The sequence below is a fragment of the Eleutherodactylus coqui genome, chromosome 4 (genome assembly GCF_035609145.1).
Source record: "Eleutherodactylus coqui strain aEleCoq1 chromosome 4, aEleCoq1.hap1, whole genome shotgun sequence".
In the NCBI taxonomy this organism is placed as follows: Eukaryota; Metazoa; Chordata; class Amphibia; order Anura; family Eleutherodactylidae; genus Eleutherodactylus; species Eleutherodactylus coqui.
Window position 1 is genome coordinate 278792893 of NC_089840.1, and position 16968 is coordinate 278809860.

General features: G+C 45.5%; 3 protein-coding genes across 3 annotated transcripts in view; all 3 read right to left on the reverse strand.

Moving 5' to 3' along the window:
* The window catches only part of LOC136626723 (zinc finger protein 850-like), a 158991-nt gene that overhangs the window by 121567 nt on the left and 20456 nt on the right, over positions 1-16968 (reverse strand). The gene's annotated exons all lie outside the window — the stretch shown is intronic.
* Positions 7084-10380, reverse strand: LOC136624440 (gastrula zinc finger protein XlCGF57.1-like). The gene is made up of 2 exons (XM_066598419.1): positions 10249-10380; positions 7084-9686 (listed from the first exon to the last, which is right to left on the reverse strand). The coding sequence occupies exons 1-2, from the start codon at positions 10376-10378 to the stop codon at positions 8746-8748; spliced, it is 1071 nt and encodes a 356-aa protein (XP_066454516.1). The 5' UTR covers positions 10379-10380; the 3' UTR covers positions 7084-8745.
* LOC136624485 (gastrula zinc finger protein XlCGF66.1-like) lies at positions 10753-11744 on the reverse strand. Its single transcript, XM_066598469.1, has 3 exons — positions 11615-11744; positions 11082-11237; positions 10753-10992 (listed from the first exon to the last, which is right to left on the reverse strand). The coding sequence occupies exons 1-3, from the start codon at positions 11690-11692 to the stop codon at positions 10852-10854; spliced, it is 375 nt and encodes a 124-aa protein (XP_066454566.1). The 5' UTR covers positions 11693-11744; the 3' UTR covers positions 10753-10851.

Below are 16968 nucleotides of genomic sequence, written 5' to 3' on the forward strand. Positions count from 1 at the left end.
CCAAGGGCTCCAGGTCTCTAGATATTTCTCATGAGAACCTCTGGCATAGCTAGTCAGCTCTTCCAAACTCGACAGGAGATCAACCTTTTCTCTCCATTTAACTAGGGAAGGGGGATCCCTTCTAAGCCAGAGAAGGGGGATGAGAGACTTAGCGACGTCAATCAAAAGTGCTATCAATTTGTTTTTCTGCGGATGGAAGGTAGCGGTCGGCCTCCACAGAAATACCATCTCAGGGGAAAGGACTAACCCTGGAGCAAGTCTGCTCAGCACGCATCCCACATCTTTCCAGAAAGGAACCAGCACCGGGCATTCCCACCACAAATGTAGATAGGAGCCGGTTGCGGAGTCGCACCTCCAGCAGGAGTCCTTAGAAGTGAGTTTATGGTCCGAGAGCCACTGGGGAGTCCTATACCATCTAGATAGCAGCTTATAATGTGATTCCTGTGAAGTGACGCAGGGGGAAGTGCCGAATGAGTTGTTGAGAATGACCCTCGTATCACTCTCCGATAGAGAGATCTTGAGCTCCTTCTCCCAGGAGGTGATGAATGCTGGTTTAGAGTTGTGTGGTGGTGAGACATACTGTTTACGAATGACAGCTAGTTTCCTCTTGGATTTATTTTGGTCGTTAAGAGATTTCTCAAAATTAGATAGGGGTCTGGTCGACCTATGCATGGCCAAGAACTTTCTAAAAATATGTGTCATGTGCGCTGTTACAAGAAAAGGTAGCTTATGTCCGGGTAATAGTGCTTCCAAGATATCCGAGGGAGGCAGGTGGGCCCTCATCTGTAAGTCTGATATTGTTTTATCAGACAGGATCTTCCAACTGCCAGCAGAACATGGGTCCAGTTGTAAGCCTATTGTCGCGTGTAGAGCGTTTAAGGGGGTGAGAGGAGAGGGCCAAGGGGCCAACTCCTCTCCCAGCTTAAGCCAGGTCTCCATAGCTCCCCTCAGGAGGGGACTAACCGTAACCCGTCTCCGTAAGATCTGCTTAGGGCACCATAAGTCCTGAAGGAGGGTGGGGCCGTAAGAAGATAGTGCAAAGTCATGTACCAGATGATCCTTAATAGGATGTACCAGCTCCATCCAATGACTTAGTTGGGTTGACAGATATATGTCCCTTGGGTTAGGCAAATCTATACCACCATCTGACCTTCTTTTTTCTAGCAAGCTGTAAGCTATTCTCGCTCTTCTACCCCTCCATACATAGTTCAAAATAATTGAGCGCAATGATTTAAAGAAAGTATTAGGGATATGGATCGGGAGAAGACGCATTTTATATATGAAAATAGGCATAACGTAAGATTGAAGGATATTCTTTCTCCCTAACCATGACAAAAAAGGAAGGTCATATGAGCGCAACAAATTCTTTATCATAGGTAGGAGAGGAGAAAAATTAGCCGAGAACAGATCCTCCACTTTTTTGGTCAGCCGTATACCCAAGAATTCAATATCTGCTGTGGCCCATGTAAAAGGTGAATTTGACTTTAGTGCCCTACTCCGGTTAGATGGGATCGAGACACTCAGGACCTTTGATTTTGAGTAATTAATTTTGAAATTGGATAGGGTTCCGAATTCCTCTAACAGAGTGGTAAGACGTGGCAAGCCTTCCTCCGGGTTTGTGATTACGAAGACAATGTCGTCTGCGTAAGCAGCCAAAGAGAGGGTCTTCTGACCTACTTTTAGCCCACGGATACCTGCGTCTAGACGAATCTTCTGTAGGAGCGGTTCCAGGGCGAGGATAAATAACGAGGGAGATAGGGGGCATCCCTGTCGCGTGCCGTTACCAATGTTAAAGGAGGGCGACAGGATCTCGTTTATTTTAAGTTTGGCATACGGTGCGGCGTAGAGAGAGAAAATGGCAGTGATAAAAGTGAAAGGTATTTTGAATTGAGAGAGAACTGTTTGCATGTATAGCCAGTCGACCCGGTCAAAGGCTTTTTCTGCGTCGGAGCCGACTAAAGCTAATGGGATGTTTAATGTTTGTGCGTGTCTTATTGCATGTATAAGTCTAATGGAATTATCTTTACCCTCCCTGCCCCTGACGAAGCCAGCCTGCTCTTCATTCACCAAGGATGGGATGTATCTTTCCAATCTTTTTGCGAGAAGTTTAGCCCACATCTTCACGTCAAAGTTAATTAGAGAAATAGGCCTGTAACTTCCACAGGCTTCAGGATCTTTGTTCTCTTTATGTATTAACGTGATATGCGCTTCTTGCGCTTGTTTGGGTAGTGAATCTCCTCGGAGTAGGGAGTTAAACAATTCCGTTAAATGGGGAGTCAGGCAGGATTTAAAGACTTTGTAATAGGCGGCCGGTAGGCCGTCGGGGCCGGGACTTTTACCCGATGGAGATGAGGTCAGAATGTCTTCCACCTCCTGAGAGGAGACTGGCCTCGTCAAGGTATTAGCTGCATCTTCGTCTAAACAAGGGAGGTCTAACTCGCTCAGAAAAGCCTGTATCTGTGTGTGAGCTGTCTGTCTCTCTTCCGGGGTGTAGGGGTGGCGAATGTTATACAGTTGGGAGTAGTAGGCTTGAAATTCCGCCGCTATGTCCTTAGAGGATGTAACGGTCCTACCCGTGTTGGTCTTTAAGGAACTGATGAAGTTTCTTTTCTGGGCTTTTTTGATAAGAGCAGAGGTCCATTTACTCCCCCTATTTCCCTGTATATAAACTATTTTTTGCAAGTGTAGATATTTCTTGTTGTACTTTGAGTCGAAATCACCTTTCAGTTCCTTCCTGAGACTAGTTAGTTTATCTAATGAGGCCTTGCATTGGGAGCTTTTCACGGCTTGTTCTAGTTTAGTAATTTGCTGGAGCTTTTCCTCTGTCTCTTTTTGATGCCTTTTTTTAATTCTAGAGCTCAGCGCGATTAATAAGCCCCTTGCATAGGCCTTGTGTGCTTCCCATGTCATTGGAGTTGAAACCTCTGGGGATTTATTTAATCGGAAGAATTCTTCCAAGCGGGACCTAAGGAATTGTTTATCCTCCTCCGCGTCCAGGAGCGATGGGTTTAATTTCCAACACCACTCCCGAGGAGAGGGAGGGATAAAATCTATGCTGATGTGGAGTGGAGCATGGTCAGAAATTAAAATGGAGTCTATTTTAGCTCCTTTGAGGGTGTTTAAAAGGGATGAGGAAATGAAAAAGTAATCGAGGCGTTGGAAGGAGAGGTGTACATGGGAGTAAAAGGTAAAATCTTTCGTGGACGGGTTAAAATGTCTCCAAGCATCTACCAAACCCAACTCCGAAAGACTGCGGTACAGTCGTCTGAGTTTAGTCTGAGAGACGTGGGACCTACCGGTCGATGAATCGAGAATGGGACTTAGAGTCAGATTCAAATCACCCCCTAGGATAATTGGGCCCTCTGCAAAATACTTTAGGGTCTCGAGCTGTCCCAACAACCAGGGCACCTGCCCCACATTTGGAGCATACAAATTAGCGATAGTCACTTTTTGATTTAGGAGTTTACCTCTTAAAAAGAGGACCCTTCCCTCTTCGTCTGAATGTTGGGCTTCACATGTAAAAGCTACTGAATGATGGAACAGTACAGAGACTCCCCTCGCGGCGGATGTCGGATGCGTGCTGTGATATGCCTGCGTAAATTGTCTACCAGGGAGTGATAAGCGTCTGTTTCCCCTGAAATGGGTTTCCTGCAGGAAAGCAATTTTAGTACCGTACCTTCTCAACAGCAGCGCAATGTGATGCCTTTTGGATGGGGAGTTCAGTCCTTTCACGTTCCACGTGGTCCATTTCAGTGGTTCATTCATGCTAAGATAGGCTCTAGCACACCTAGCTTTGGAGAGCGTGGGAGAAAAAGAAGCGTCAGTCGTGAGCAGATAAAGGTCAGCTACGCCTCCTGTGTACGGAGTCGCCTAGCCGGGTACACGAGACTAATGGGTAAAGGGATAGGGGGGGGAGGAGAGAGCAACCCGAGAGAGGCTGGGAAGGGAGGACTAACTTAACAGAGACAAGAGGGAGGGTAGACTATAGGGGACGTATAAACGAGAAAGATAGGTTATACTCTCCTAATGGAGAGAACTGTAGGGTCTCACGACGACAAGGTCGTCTATTCGTGAGAAGATGGAAAGAGGGAGGGTAAGGTGGGTGTGAGGCGGGTTGGTCGGCCTTTACGCGAATAAAGTCCGATCAACTATGTACAGTCTGAACTGCAGGGGTCCAGCAGGGTCCTTAAGCTAGGACATCCGTGGAAGGGGGGGGGGAAACGATCTTGAATCCCCTCTCAAGTAGAGCATGAGAGGGGTGCAATCATAGCGAGAAAGTCCGCTTTAACATAGTAAGCCTAACAAAACATGTTGCGACACTGTATGGTGAATATACAAAACCGAATCGGCGAAGGCGAGGTCGGTCAGGAGCCGAGAGGCTTGAAGGCTCGGACGCCGGCATAATTCCACACGAGCATTTTCTTAACAACGTATAACCAGTCCGTGTGTGTACAGCCTGTAAAAAGGTGAACAATATCAGTAGCGTACGGAAGCTTCAAGTGTCCTCGTTATTGCTGGTTTCCTTCCCCTTCTTGCGTTTCCCTCTCGGGGATTTTGTGCTGGAGGCTGGTTGCCAGGCATCCGGCGAAGGTAGTTTTGGCAAGTTCGGGAACCCTGGAAGTGGTAGCCAGCACGGCAGATCAAGAGGGGGGATATCCAACAAGGGCCAAGCTTTATGCAAATCCTCTGGGGTTCTTATAGTAAGCCTGCGCCCTCCTACAGTAATCCCAAGTCCAAAAGGGAACAGCCATGCGTAACGTAAGTCTTTAGCCCTGAGGGCTTCAAGTAGCGGTCGCATGAGTCTCCTTTTGTAGAGGGTAGAGGGCGCAAGGTCCTGGTAGAATTGCAATGCGTGCCCTCCATACTTTAATCCTTTGTGACCTCTCGCAGCGTTTAAGATCGCAAGGGTGTCTTGGTGTGAGAACATTTTGCAAATAATGTCTCTGGGCGGTTCGTTTATGGAAGGAGGGGGTCTTAGAGCCCTGTGAATGCGCTCAATGCCCATTTGTAGAGTTTTCTCAGTTCCTAATAAAAGTTCAAAAATTTCAGCTCCTACCTTAAGGAGGGAGTCCGCCTCATATGACTCGGGGAGCCCCTTTATGCGAACGTTACATCTCCTGTTACGGTTCTCTAAGTCTTCTTGGGCTATTATGGCGCGGTTCAGGTGCTCGTGTTGTTCCTTCAACACTTGCGTCAGAGCACGGGCGTGAGAAGTGATGGAGGAGGAAGAGACCTCCAAGTCTTCAACCCTTCTCCCCAGATGTTTCACATCCTCCTTTATTTCAGAAAGGTCTGAAATTAGGGGCTTCAGGGCATCGGCAAGGAGTTGCTTCATAAAGCCTTTTGATATGGCTTCATTATCCTCTTCTTCTTCAGATGAGGACTCCCCTCCCCTCTCCTTACTGTATGCTGGTGCAGCAGTCTCTTGGGACGGCGCCATCTTAGCCGGCTGGCGCGGTGACCGCGAGTCCCGATCTTTCAGATACCGCTGCATCCCGACTTGATTCTTCAGCGCCCGAGGGGTGCTCAACTGCTCTGCGCTCCTCTCCTTCGCCGTTTTCGGCATGTCCGCTGTGTCAAGCTGATGATAGGACCCCGCAGGAACACCTCGCAGACAGAGCGCTGGACTCAGGCAGCCATCACGCTCGGAGGTCAGGCTCCGACCCTCATGTAAAGAGTTTAATTCCCCTGCAGTGGCCCACTGCCTGCTCCACTTCTGGTGTCTGTGGGGGCTGTCCTGGGAGAGCACTTACTTGTGTCCCTGTTGCTCTTGTTTCCCCTGTTCCTCTTGCTCTCTGGCTGTCTCTTTCCTGCCAGTGGCTGCTCCTCCTTGCCTGCTTCTTTGCAGGAGGTATCTGTTGCTGCCGATCGCGGCCGGCCTTCACTTCCGGTCGGCCGCGTTTATAAATTTAGCCTGGGGATGCGCCCGGTGCAGTAGGCCGCAAAATCGCGGTTTCAGCTAGAGACCTGTGAGAGGTCTCGTTTTAAAGCCCAGGTCCCAGTGGTGCTAGCAGTAGTGGTTTCGGCCCTGTGGGAGCTTTTGGGCCGGAGTTATTGGCACCGGAGTTTTCTAGCAGCCAGGAGTTTTCACTGCTGCTTCTCTTCCTGCTGCTGGCTAGCCACGCCCAAAACATCATAATTTTAATTAGAACAGGGATCGTTTAAGAGGTCACAGGTCCCACCCCTGAGAATACACCCATCAATGGGGACCTCTTTGGAGTACGGATATGAACAAGGAGAGGCAAGCGTGGAGGATAGGAAGTAAGGCGGCAAGTACACCACAGATGCCATGCCTTGTCAAACTTATATAGGAATAGGGATTCCAAGGATCTCAGAAGGGAGACCCATGACCTCTCCCCAAGAGTCCTGAATAACTGGGCATTCCTAAATCATATGCCCGAAATCAGCATAAACACATGAACATCTGATACAATGTTCTACCCCTCTACTGTAAGGTAACATTGGTAGACAATATAAAGTTGTATCATTTTATTATTTGCATCATACTCACATTTTCCCTAATGAGGTTCTCTTTATGGCTCGTAAAGCTATTACAATGAGATGGATGGATAGACGACCTCCTACGCTCTCCCAGTGGCACAATATGGTTAATACAATACTTTTATATGAAAGAACTAGCTGATATACTCGACCTCGCCCGAGTTAATTTGATACAGGTCTTCACGTGTTGTTTGCAGAGAAAATTTTATGAAGTCAAGGTTACTTTAGAGTAACTGAGGAATAAAATACGTATTTACATATAGGAGCGTTATATTAAATTCTCCTCAGGCTACAGCTACTGATGTCCTTCTGCAGAATGTGCCACCCCTCCCATCCTCCTCATTTAGGACCTAAAGAATGCTCATGCCAAATTTCACACTTGTACAACACCGGGAAGTTACTTTTTTTTGCACTTAGTATTGAATAATCAAGTTTTGACTCCTTTACTTTTCTTATTTAGGACCTAAAGAATGGTTGTGCCAAATTTCATGTTTGTATGAGATGGGGAAGTTAGAGAATTAGTGGCTAGTCCGTCAGTGTGGGCTGTGTATATATATATATATATATATATATATTGTGTATAAGAATAGGAAGTGTCCTAATAAGGTGTTTACAGACTTGTAAAAGTGATGTGTTATCTTTATTCTCTGGAGCACTTTGATTTGGGCCGGCATGCGCTATGATCTGATGCATTGGGTTCCAATGCATCAGATCGCATGGCCGTATTCCCATGGCGTAAAAGCGCCCAGCAGGGCCAATACAGCGCAGGGCACTTTTACGTAGTTCCAGGACTATCTTTTTGGTCTGATCTTCCCAACCGGAATACGTCAGCCGCTTCATTGACTCCTATGGGAGCCAATGATAATGGCCAAAAAAGGAAAAAAGTTTAGCGGCGTGAGGGGGTAGATCTAAGCTTCAACTCCTCCCATTGCTGGCTGCGGACAAAGGGCAGGAATTTAGCTCCGCACCCTCCTATTGCAAACAGCCATTTTGGGGAGGAGAGAGTAGGGGAGCTGGGAAGAGGGATGGAAAGGCAACGGCATGACTGCCTTGGCGTATATGCACAGTGCCCATGCCGTCTAAACGGGCACAAAAACATTAGATTTGTACGCCCCTTCATGCACTTTACACCGCCGCCAGGTTCACGTAAAAATGCCTATGGCCGAGTGAAAAATCCCTAATGTGCAGTTTTTATTTATAAGGTACATACAACTTTTTAATCGCTTTACATTCAGTTTTTTTCTTGGATTGGTAAACCAAAAAAGTACATTTGCATATTTCTGTCAGATAACCTTCACCTTGTGGAATTAATAATGTGACATTAATTAAACTTTTAAGGATGGAGGAAAACCAACTTTTAAGTGTAGTTACTTTTTATTTTTTGATGTGAAAATTGAAAAAAGGGGCTTTTTAAAAACTTTTTGCAATAGTTAAATCTTTTTTACTTATTATTACTTCATTAAATCACCATTGGAGACTTCAACTTACGATCATTTAGCTTACACAAACGGCCCACAGTCATGCCTTAAAAAGCAAACCTGTATGACAGACCTGGAGGTCTTTAGAGGGCCCCAGGCTTCCATGACACCCGGACGGCACTTTGCCATCTCATTGTGGGAGAATGCTTGGGACATCTCATTCCCTAGAGGAGAGGGCATCCGCTACGTCTAGAAGAAAGCAGGTTTCATCGTCAACACAGAAAAGGGTTCTTTACTGTAAGAGCAGTGAGACTGTGGAACTCTCTGCCTGAGGACGTGGTGATCGCAAAATCCATAGAGGAGTTTAAAAGGTGACTTGATGTCTTTCTGGAGAGGAAGGATATTACAGGATATAAATCTTAGGTTAATTGTTAATCCGGGTATACAGGCAGGTAGGAACTATTAGGGGTTGATCCAGGGATTAGTCTGATTGCCATTAGGGAGTCGGGAAGGTATTTTCCCCCAAAAGGGCTAATTGGCTCCTGCCTCTTGGGGTTTTTCGCCTTCCTCTGGATCAACAACATAGGAGGATAAACAGGCTGAACTTGATGGACATTGTCTTCATCCAGCCTTACATACTAAGTTACTATCAGGGTAGCAATATTTAAATGGTTGACAGCTGCAATCATCTCATATTACTGGCTAGTTTCAAAAGATAAGGACAGTAAATACCTGTCATGTATGAAGAGGTGCATACATTAGGAAGGGGTTAATACGCCATATAATGTAATGGAAAACTTGTAAAAACAGTAAAACATTTCCCATGTTATGAAAATGGCTTCTTCCTTATGTGAATTCTCTGATGTTTAGCAAGATTTGATCCATGGTTAAAGGATTTCCCACATTCTGAACATGAAAATGGCTTTTCTCCTGTGTGAATTCTATGATGTGCAACAAGATGTGATTTAGACTTAAAATACTTTCCACATTCTGAACATGGAAATGGCCTCTCCCCTGTGTGAACTCGAAGATGTAAAACAAGATAGGATTTCCCCTTAAAATATTTCCCACATTCTGAACATGAATAGGGCTTCTCCCCTGTGCGATTTCTCGGATGTGTAACAAGGTGAGATTCATGCTTAAAACTTTTCCCACATTCTAAACATAAACCTGGTACCTCCCCTGTGTGGATTCTCTGATGTCCATTGAGAACTGCTTTATGACCAAAAGCTTTCCCACATTCTGAACATGAAAATGGTATTTCCCCTGTGTGAATTCTCTGATGTTTAATGAGATCTGATTTAGCACTAAAAGCTTTACCACATTCTGAACAAAAAAATGGTCTTTCCCCTGTGTGAATTCTCTGATGTCTAACAAGATGTGATTTATGATTAAAATATTTTCCACATTCTGAACATGAAAATGGCTTCTCTCCTGTGTGAATTCTCTGATGTCTAACAAGCTGTGATTTATGCTTAAAATGCTTTCCACATTCTGAGCATGAAACTCGTTTCTCCCATGTGTGAATTCTCTGATGTGTAACAATAACATCTCCTGTATACATTTTATTTTGTTTAACATTCTGTAATGAATCAGTGGATGGAATCTGTTTAGAAGACTCTGCTAATAGATCTTTGCTGTGAAGGGCTAAGGTCATATCAGGGATAAGGGAAGATTCTTCATATGTATCTTGTATGATACCATGATCTTCCACCTTACAACCTGTTGATATCAGATGTCCCTCTGATCTCCTGGGGTCGTCATCTGCTAACAATAAAACAGATTTTATTAGTTTTGAATATAAGATTTGAATTATACTGATATTTTATTACATCTCTATATATAAAATCTGTACATATTTTCAGGTATGCAGCAGAATTCAATTAATAAAATGGGTTCTCTCATTATTAGTAGCCACAATAATTTATAGACCACCTAATCCACTGACAACTCACCTAATGAGCCAATTATTTAGCCAACAAACTAACTTTTTTATATTTTCATCTCTCCATTAACCTTCCACATTGTAGGACATTTTCTGCACTGATTTCCTCCTGTGTGGGGACGGTAATTTCCTACATCCAGCAGGCGCTCTCAGCTGCTGCTCTTATCCGCGGCTCATACAGCTTGTAAGATTACAACGTAGGAGGCGTACGAGCCGTGGATAAGAGCTGCTGACGCCCCCTGCTGTAAACTTCTTCCTTCTATGATGCTACATTGGATCCATGAATTCTGGTTCCAGGTGACTATGTATTTGTTGCCTCACTGCTAAAGTGCTTTGGAATGTGCTGCTGACATCATATCGTTTATTCTCTACATGTAGTCTCACCTGGGGGGTCATCTGTAGGGATCTCCTCCTTATACGGCTGATCCCCCCTCACATGTGTCTCAGTAGCATCAATAGGGATCAGATCTTCATCCGGATTCACAAGCTGTGAAATAAATATTGTAAAAGTCATCACACAGTTGGAGAAGTCGAGTGGAAGGTTTTATAGGGCCAGAAAAGGTCATTAATTAGTATGAGGAGCCGGAATGACATGACAGCAGTAGTGATCTGGGCCAAATAGCTGCAGGTCTCCTGTATAACTCCAACCTGTTGCTTCTTTATTCCAACCAGAAGTCTCCAGAACCAGAAAATAGTGATAAGATGCGGAGATCTAATGTCTGCGGTCGGCTGTAATCCTGCCATCTCCAGCTTTCTCATTACACAAGTATCAGTCATATAATAAGACTAAACACAAGACCTTCCCAGCCGTCCTACAGATCAGAAGGGAGATTTCATGAGACCTTCTCTCCATCTACCTGATCGTCCTGTGGAAGAAGAGGACGGGGACATCTCTCTGCTGCTGTTCTCTTACTGGATCTACCTGCAGAAACCACAGACAGCCACTGAATTCATTCTCTACATACAAATAATAAAGGCCGTGTGGATTTAGTCCTGTCTATTACCTGGTGATGGAGGGCGCTGGTGGTCCTCCATCATGATGTCCTTGTACAGATCCTTGTGTCCTTCTAAATACTCCCACTCCTCCATGGAGAAATAGACAGTGACGTCCTGACACCTTATAGGAACCTGACAACACAATCATACCGTCATCACCCAGACACGTTATACCGCCATAGCGTTACTGTATAATGTCCCAGCATTCCCAGCAGCATCACCTCTCCAGTCAGCAACTTAATCATCTTCTTGGTGAGTTCTAGGATCTTCTGCTCATTGATCTCCTCCAGTATCAGGTGGTGAGGTGGAGGCCCTGTGATTGGGCTCAGGGGTCTTCCCCATCCATCACTAGAAGACTTATTCATTACCGTGTAATCCTGTTTATGGGGAGATACATCCATAAATATCACTGCAGACATTCCCAGAGTCCTTCATCTCCCAAGTTATGGCCAACAATTATTAATATTATCCTCACATCTGTGTTCATCGTCTCTATTGTTCTAGTCAGTCATGGAGGCACAACAGCAAAATTATCAGAGTTCTAAATCCTGCTCTATGACAGACAGCAATGAAGCCCAAAAAACCCCATTGCCTGATAATAGGTCCGTTCGGTCACTATAATTTTACACAATCGGCTGCAATACTTTTCCCGGCATTTATGATGAATCAGCAGTAAATCCTCTGCCGTAGATGTGACCAGAGACTAACATAGATAAGAATGATGGAACGTGACATCATCCCCAGAATCTCTCACCTCTCCTGTAAGCTGGAAGAGTATCTCTAGGGTGAGGGTGAATATACTCTCCGCCATCTTGTCCCGGTTCCTCTCCATCCTTGTCGGGTCAATCAGGATAATTATCTGATATAGAAGATATCAGCCGAGGATCCTGAATGGAGAGAAGAAGAGACAATGTAACATCATACAAAATCCCATTTAAAAAACAAAAAAGGCTAAAATAATAAAGAATAAATGTTGTTCATTTTGTTACTCTGCTCCTATAACCAAGTGGACCAGTATGGAAGCGGTAATGACTTGGTCATGCCTCACAACTATTCCGGATTCAGCAGGACAGTCCCAGTTTTAGGGGCTGTGCTGTTGTCCCGAGAGTCAGGGGACAGGTTCTTTACCCCCTTCCCCGTGCACCACGGCTAGGCCCTCACCCAACCCCCTCCACACACCAACTCTGGATCCCTTTTTATGATCTTAGTTCATTAATAGCAAGAGCAGGTAATAGCCATCTTCTGCCATCCTAACTGACAAACCAACCGCACTGTTCATAGCGCCCCCACCTCAACAACCAATCACAGCGCAGCTTCTAATACTAACTGCTCCTCATGAGAGCTGTGCTGTGATTGGTTGCTATGGGCTTCCATAAATCTGCCCCCCCAGTGCTGGTGACCCCACATACCTCCACCTGCAGCCGGCCAGGAGCCGTGGGGTTGTTCTGTGCTTACAGGACCTGTGATGATGTCACCGTCATGTGATCAGTGTGTGGGAGGAGACAAGGGGTCACATGACCAGGTCATAGTGTAGGTTAGAGGTTGCGGTTAGGCAGGGATTCTTGTTCCAAGTACCCAACAATCCTTTCTAAAACTACAACTCCTCTCATTGTGTGCATCAGCAGTTTGGCTGGCTGGGACCAGTAGTGCGCACAAAGTATTCTCAAGCATCCCGTCTGTATACTGCATACTGTTACCGGTTTTATGCAGTATATTGCTAGTGGTGTACAGAGACTAGATAGGAAGTAACAAAACTCCTATCATTTTTCATTTTTTGGGGCTTAAAGCGTACGCTATATACCCCTGTGTGGGTCCTGTCAATCCACGCTATCTAACAACAGTATACGCAGTTTACAGTGTATTTTGGGCTAGAAGCGTACGCAAAATAATTCGCAGTTTGCGTAGCATTTTGACCAAGTGCATTATACAACATGATGAAGACTAGGGGTAAGGGTCGAGGACGTGGGTGTTTGAATGAGGGTGTGGGCAGAGGCCGAGGGCTGTTTCTCCCCATCTCCATGGCGCCGACCGAAGCCTTCTTCTGCCTCGATTAGACGCGCTTGCGCAGTCTGCCTCTTCTGTCCCGTTGAAGGGGCCGCTCCAGCGTGCTCGCGCCGGAGAGCTGGTCTGCGATGCGCAGATGAGATGCGCGAGCATGCTGGAGCGGCCCCTTCAACGGGACAGAAGAAGCGGACTGCGCAAGCGCGTCTAATCGAGGCAGAAGATGGCTTCGGTCGGCGCCATGGAGACGGGGACGCCAGCACCCGAGGGGGTAAGTATATAACTTCTGTATGGCCAATATTTAATGCATGATGTATATTACAAAGTGCATGTATATGGCCATACAGAAGTGTTTAACTTTACTTCATTTTGCGGGACAACTCCTTTAAGTCCAAGTGTTATATAGTGCAGAGCGAGAGGACACACAAGACTGTACACATTTTACACTGTCTATTTTTGGCTTAAAGCATACGCAAAATACCTCACAGTTTGCGTAGCATTTTTACGCAGTGCATTATGCAACATGATGAAGATTAGAGGTAAGGCGAGAGGATGAGGACGTAGATGTGGGCATCCGAATGAGGGTGTGGGCATAGGCCGAGGTCCTGGGCGGGGTGAATCAGTGCCTGGTTTGGCTACTCTAATTTCTTCATGGTTCATGCAGTCTTTTCCCAGGGCACTGGTTAACAAGCCCCTCAGGAAGAGATTTTTTTCTTTTTTTTCTCTTTGCACACTTCCTCAACCGGCAGAGTCGTCGTTGTGTGCCCCGCCGCTCGGAGGGGGTGCCTGGGTCGGACAGCCATCCGCCAGCTACCGCGGCCAGACAGGCAGAGTGGGGACTCGGGACTCCGTGGCTCTGTCCCAAAGGGAGGCAGCAGAGAGGCGGCTGCGGTGTGTTGACTCCAGTGTGCGTCTCCCCACTCCTCAGCGCTTTGAGAAAATAGGGCAAAGACCACCAGCTCTCCACCAGTACTCCCGGAAAAGGCGGGTTCACCCGAACCCCTGGGACGAGAAGAGAGGGCCGCTCCTCTTTCACGGGCCGCTCCACACAGGGGCGACATCGTTCCATCAGACTCAGGAGCCGGAAGGACCGGCCTACGGTGTCGCAGAGCTCCCATCGGCGAAGGGGTGCGCCTTACTCCATCTGGGGCGGGGACAGCTGATCACTGGGCTGGGAAAAAAATTCAGTACGCTGTTGATGCAGGCTTGTGCCTGCGTCCTGGGGGGGATTGGAAAGCAATGCCAGCATGTAACACAGGATAAGGGGCAGTGGTGTCACCCACAGGCGGTGATTGGCCTTCGTTGCACCTAGTGTGGTGCTTAGCTAAGATGTGCCAGTGCATATGCCTTGCTGATTATGGTCTGTCCCAACTAAATTGTTAGAGGGGGTAACCACCATGCTCTTGCCGAGAATTTAGCCTAATAGTGCAATCTGGGACATCAGATGCATCCATGCATGCTGCCCCTGCTGTTCCCTATCCATTTCTGTGGGGTTTCCATCACTTTCTAATGTTTTCAGGTGATCCACACAACTCGCCAATGCGGAGCATCGGTCACTTTGAAAAATGCTGGAGTCTCCCATTGACTTCAATGGGATTCGTTTCTTGAAAAGAGCTCTTGAGCATTACGACAAGTTCGACTCGAGTAACGAGCACCCAAGCATTTGGTGCTTGCTTATCTCTAGTTATATGTCTACAATAGACTCCCCTTACCTCTGAAACCACCGAGTATTTGTTAAAACCATGGGTGCAATGTTCACGTCATGCTTGCCATACATCACACTCTTGTGGGGTAAGAGAGAGACTCTTACAGTGAGGTGTCCGTCACGGGTACTCCCCGGTACACACTGACGTAATCATGGGGAAGGGGTTTTCCTCCTACAACGTGGGTTAGTCGCATGACCTTACTTTGGGACGCGACGTGCGCTCCAGTATTGCGATTAACTTTACTCATTGTGATCTTTGCGAACAAAGAACATACACATCATCAAATTTATAACAAGTGGTGGAGCACTCCGCCCCGATGTAGAACAAGGATATTAGGAAGCCGCTCATTGTTGATTAATGGCTTACACTATCAATGACTTTCCTTTATATTACACACACAATTCCTATTAATTAAAACCTTATGTGCTACACACATTGTGAGCAACCAATAAAATCTAACACAGTTATAGAAGATTGAAATGTGTGAAGAATGTGGATTCTTATAGACTGTTACAAGAAACAATATGTACAGAATCAGATTAGATTTTCTCTAGTAATTCATCAGGGCTTTTTACAAAAAATCCAAAACCTCTCCTTTCTTCTCAGTTCGGAGAGCGATTTGGATGTTATGCACTCAAGTGGTGTTATTTTTTTAACCCTTTACATTCACAGTTATGCTTCTCACCGAAGTGTCTTGAAACGCTGTGCTTTTGGTAGTTGTTTATTATATTAAATCTTTGTTTGATCATGTGGGTATGTAATTTATTTGTCGACTACCTATATATTTATTGCCACATGGGCATTCTATCATGTGTATAATGTAATCTGTATCGCAGGTAATTCTCTGTTCCTCTTCCAATAGAATTTCTTTACTTTTATCTGCAATAACTGGGCAACATTTACATGATCCACCCCCTGCATCACTTGTCATTATTGCAGAGGGTATATCCTTTGCTACTATTTTTCCTGATGCGACAGTGTGCATGGGTGACATGAACGTGATTATGGATCCCAGTATGGATAGCTTTGGAGGGTATGTGAATGTTGTTGGTTGTGACAATACGACTCATCTAGCTTCTATAATTTCTGAGGTGGGCTGGCTGGATTTGCAGCATGTTTTCCATCTAACCTTGAGTGAATTCTCATATCATGCGTATTTACCAAGAGGTTTGTCTGACCATTCCCTTGCTTGAATGGAACCAATCTGATCAGCTTCTATTGATCTCGTATATCTGGACTTCTCTAAAGCATTTGACACCGTGCTGCATAATAGGCTGATATATAAAATGAGACAGCTCGGTCTGGGTAAAAACGTTGGTATCTGGGTAAAGAACTGGCTCAGAGATAGAAAGCAGAGGGTGGTAATAAATGGTTCGTACTCTGACTGGACCACCGTCACTAGTGGGGTGCTACAGGGTTCAGTATTAGGCCCATTCTGTTCAATATATTTATCAACGACCTGATAGAGGGGCTGCACAGTAAAATATCAATGTTTGCAAATGATACAAAATTATAAGATAATCAATGTAACGGAGGACAATGTGCAGCTACAAACAGACCTAGATAAGCTGGGGGCTTGGGCAGAAAAATGGCAAATGTAGTTCAATGTTGATAAATGTAAGACACCATTGTGCTGAGGAACACCCTCAAATCCTATTTACGGGGACTGCCTTAAATCATCTTTCTGATGGCCAGATAAGTGGAAGAGCTAGACATACGATGTGCTGACCTGGAATGAGCTCATGTTTCTGACCCCAAGGGATGATAATAAAACCTGCACTGGTAAATGTCCGGCAGAGAATACCTGTTAGTGTTGAAGGAGTTGACGCAACGCTGGAAACAGTAATGCTTTGAGTTAGTAAATTAATGGCACATATGGCATGTCAACATTCATCCCCCTCCCTATAGTGAGAATATTATCCCCAGACAAACTTTATACTCACTGAACCCAATAATATACTTAATAGATTTAGACAATTCTATAGCAATTTTAACGTGTCCCAGGTTACATATACTATGGTGGAGCTGTGAGCTTACCTGGATACGATCAACTTCCCACGACTGGAAAATCTGCCTCTGATAATATTAGACGAGTTCAGGCGATTAGATGCATTGATTAGTAGTGGCAGAGTGACTGGACATTTTTGACGCCACTAAAGGTCTTCAACTTTGTTGAATGGCCTTACCTGTTGGAGGTGTTACACTGTTTCAGGTTTGGGGATTCCTTCATTAGATGGGTTTCTATCATGTATGCAAAGCCAGTTGCTACAGTCTCAGTGAATGACTTTCTCCTGTGATAACCTGTTCCACTCATTGATCACCCTCACTGTCAGAAAGTTTTTTTCTAATATCTAATCTGTGTCTTCTCCCTTTCAGTTTCATCCCATTGCTTCTAGTCTTT

Excerpts from the sequence above, each read along its gene's own strand:
- LOC136624440 (XM_066598419.1), bottom strand. The coding sequence starts at position 10,378 with ATGACTTTTACAATATTTATTTCACAGCTTGTGAATCCGGATGAAGAT. Across the intron at positions 9,687-10,248 it reads CCCTACAGATGACCCCCCAG|CAGATGACGACCCCAGGAGA; the intron begins GTGAGACTACAT and ends TTTTATTGTTAG.
- LOC136624485 (XM_066598469.1), bottom strand. The coding sequence starts at position 11,692 with ATGGAGAGGAACCGGGACAAGATGGCGGAGAGTATATTCACCCTCACC. Across the intron at positions 11,238-11,614 it reads TCTTCCAGCTTACAGGAGAG|GATTACACGGTAATGAATAA; the intron begins GTGAGAGATTCT and ends CCCCATAAACAG. Across the intron at positions 10,993-11,081 it reads TTAAGTTGCTGACTGGAGAG|GTTCCTATAAGGTGTCAGGA; the intron begins GTGATGCTGCTG and ends TTGTGTTGTCAG.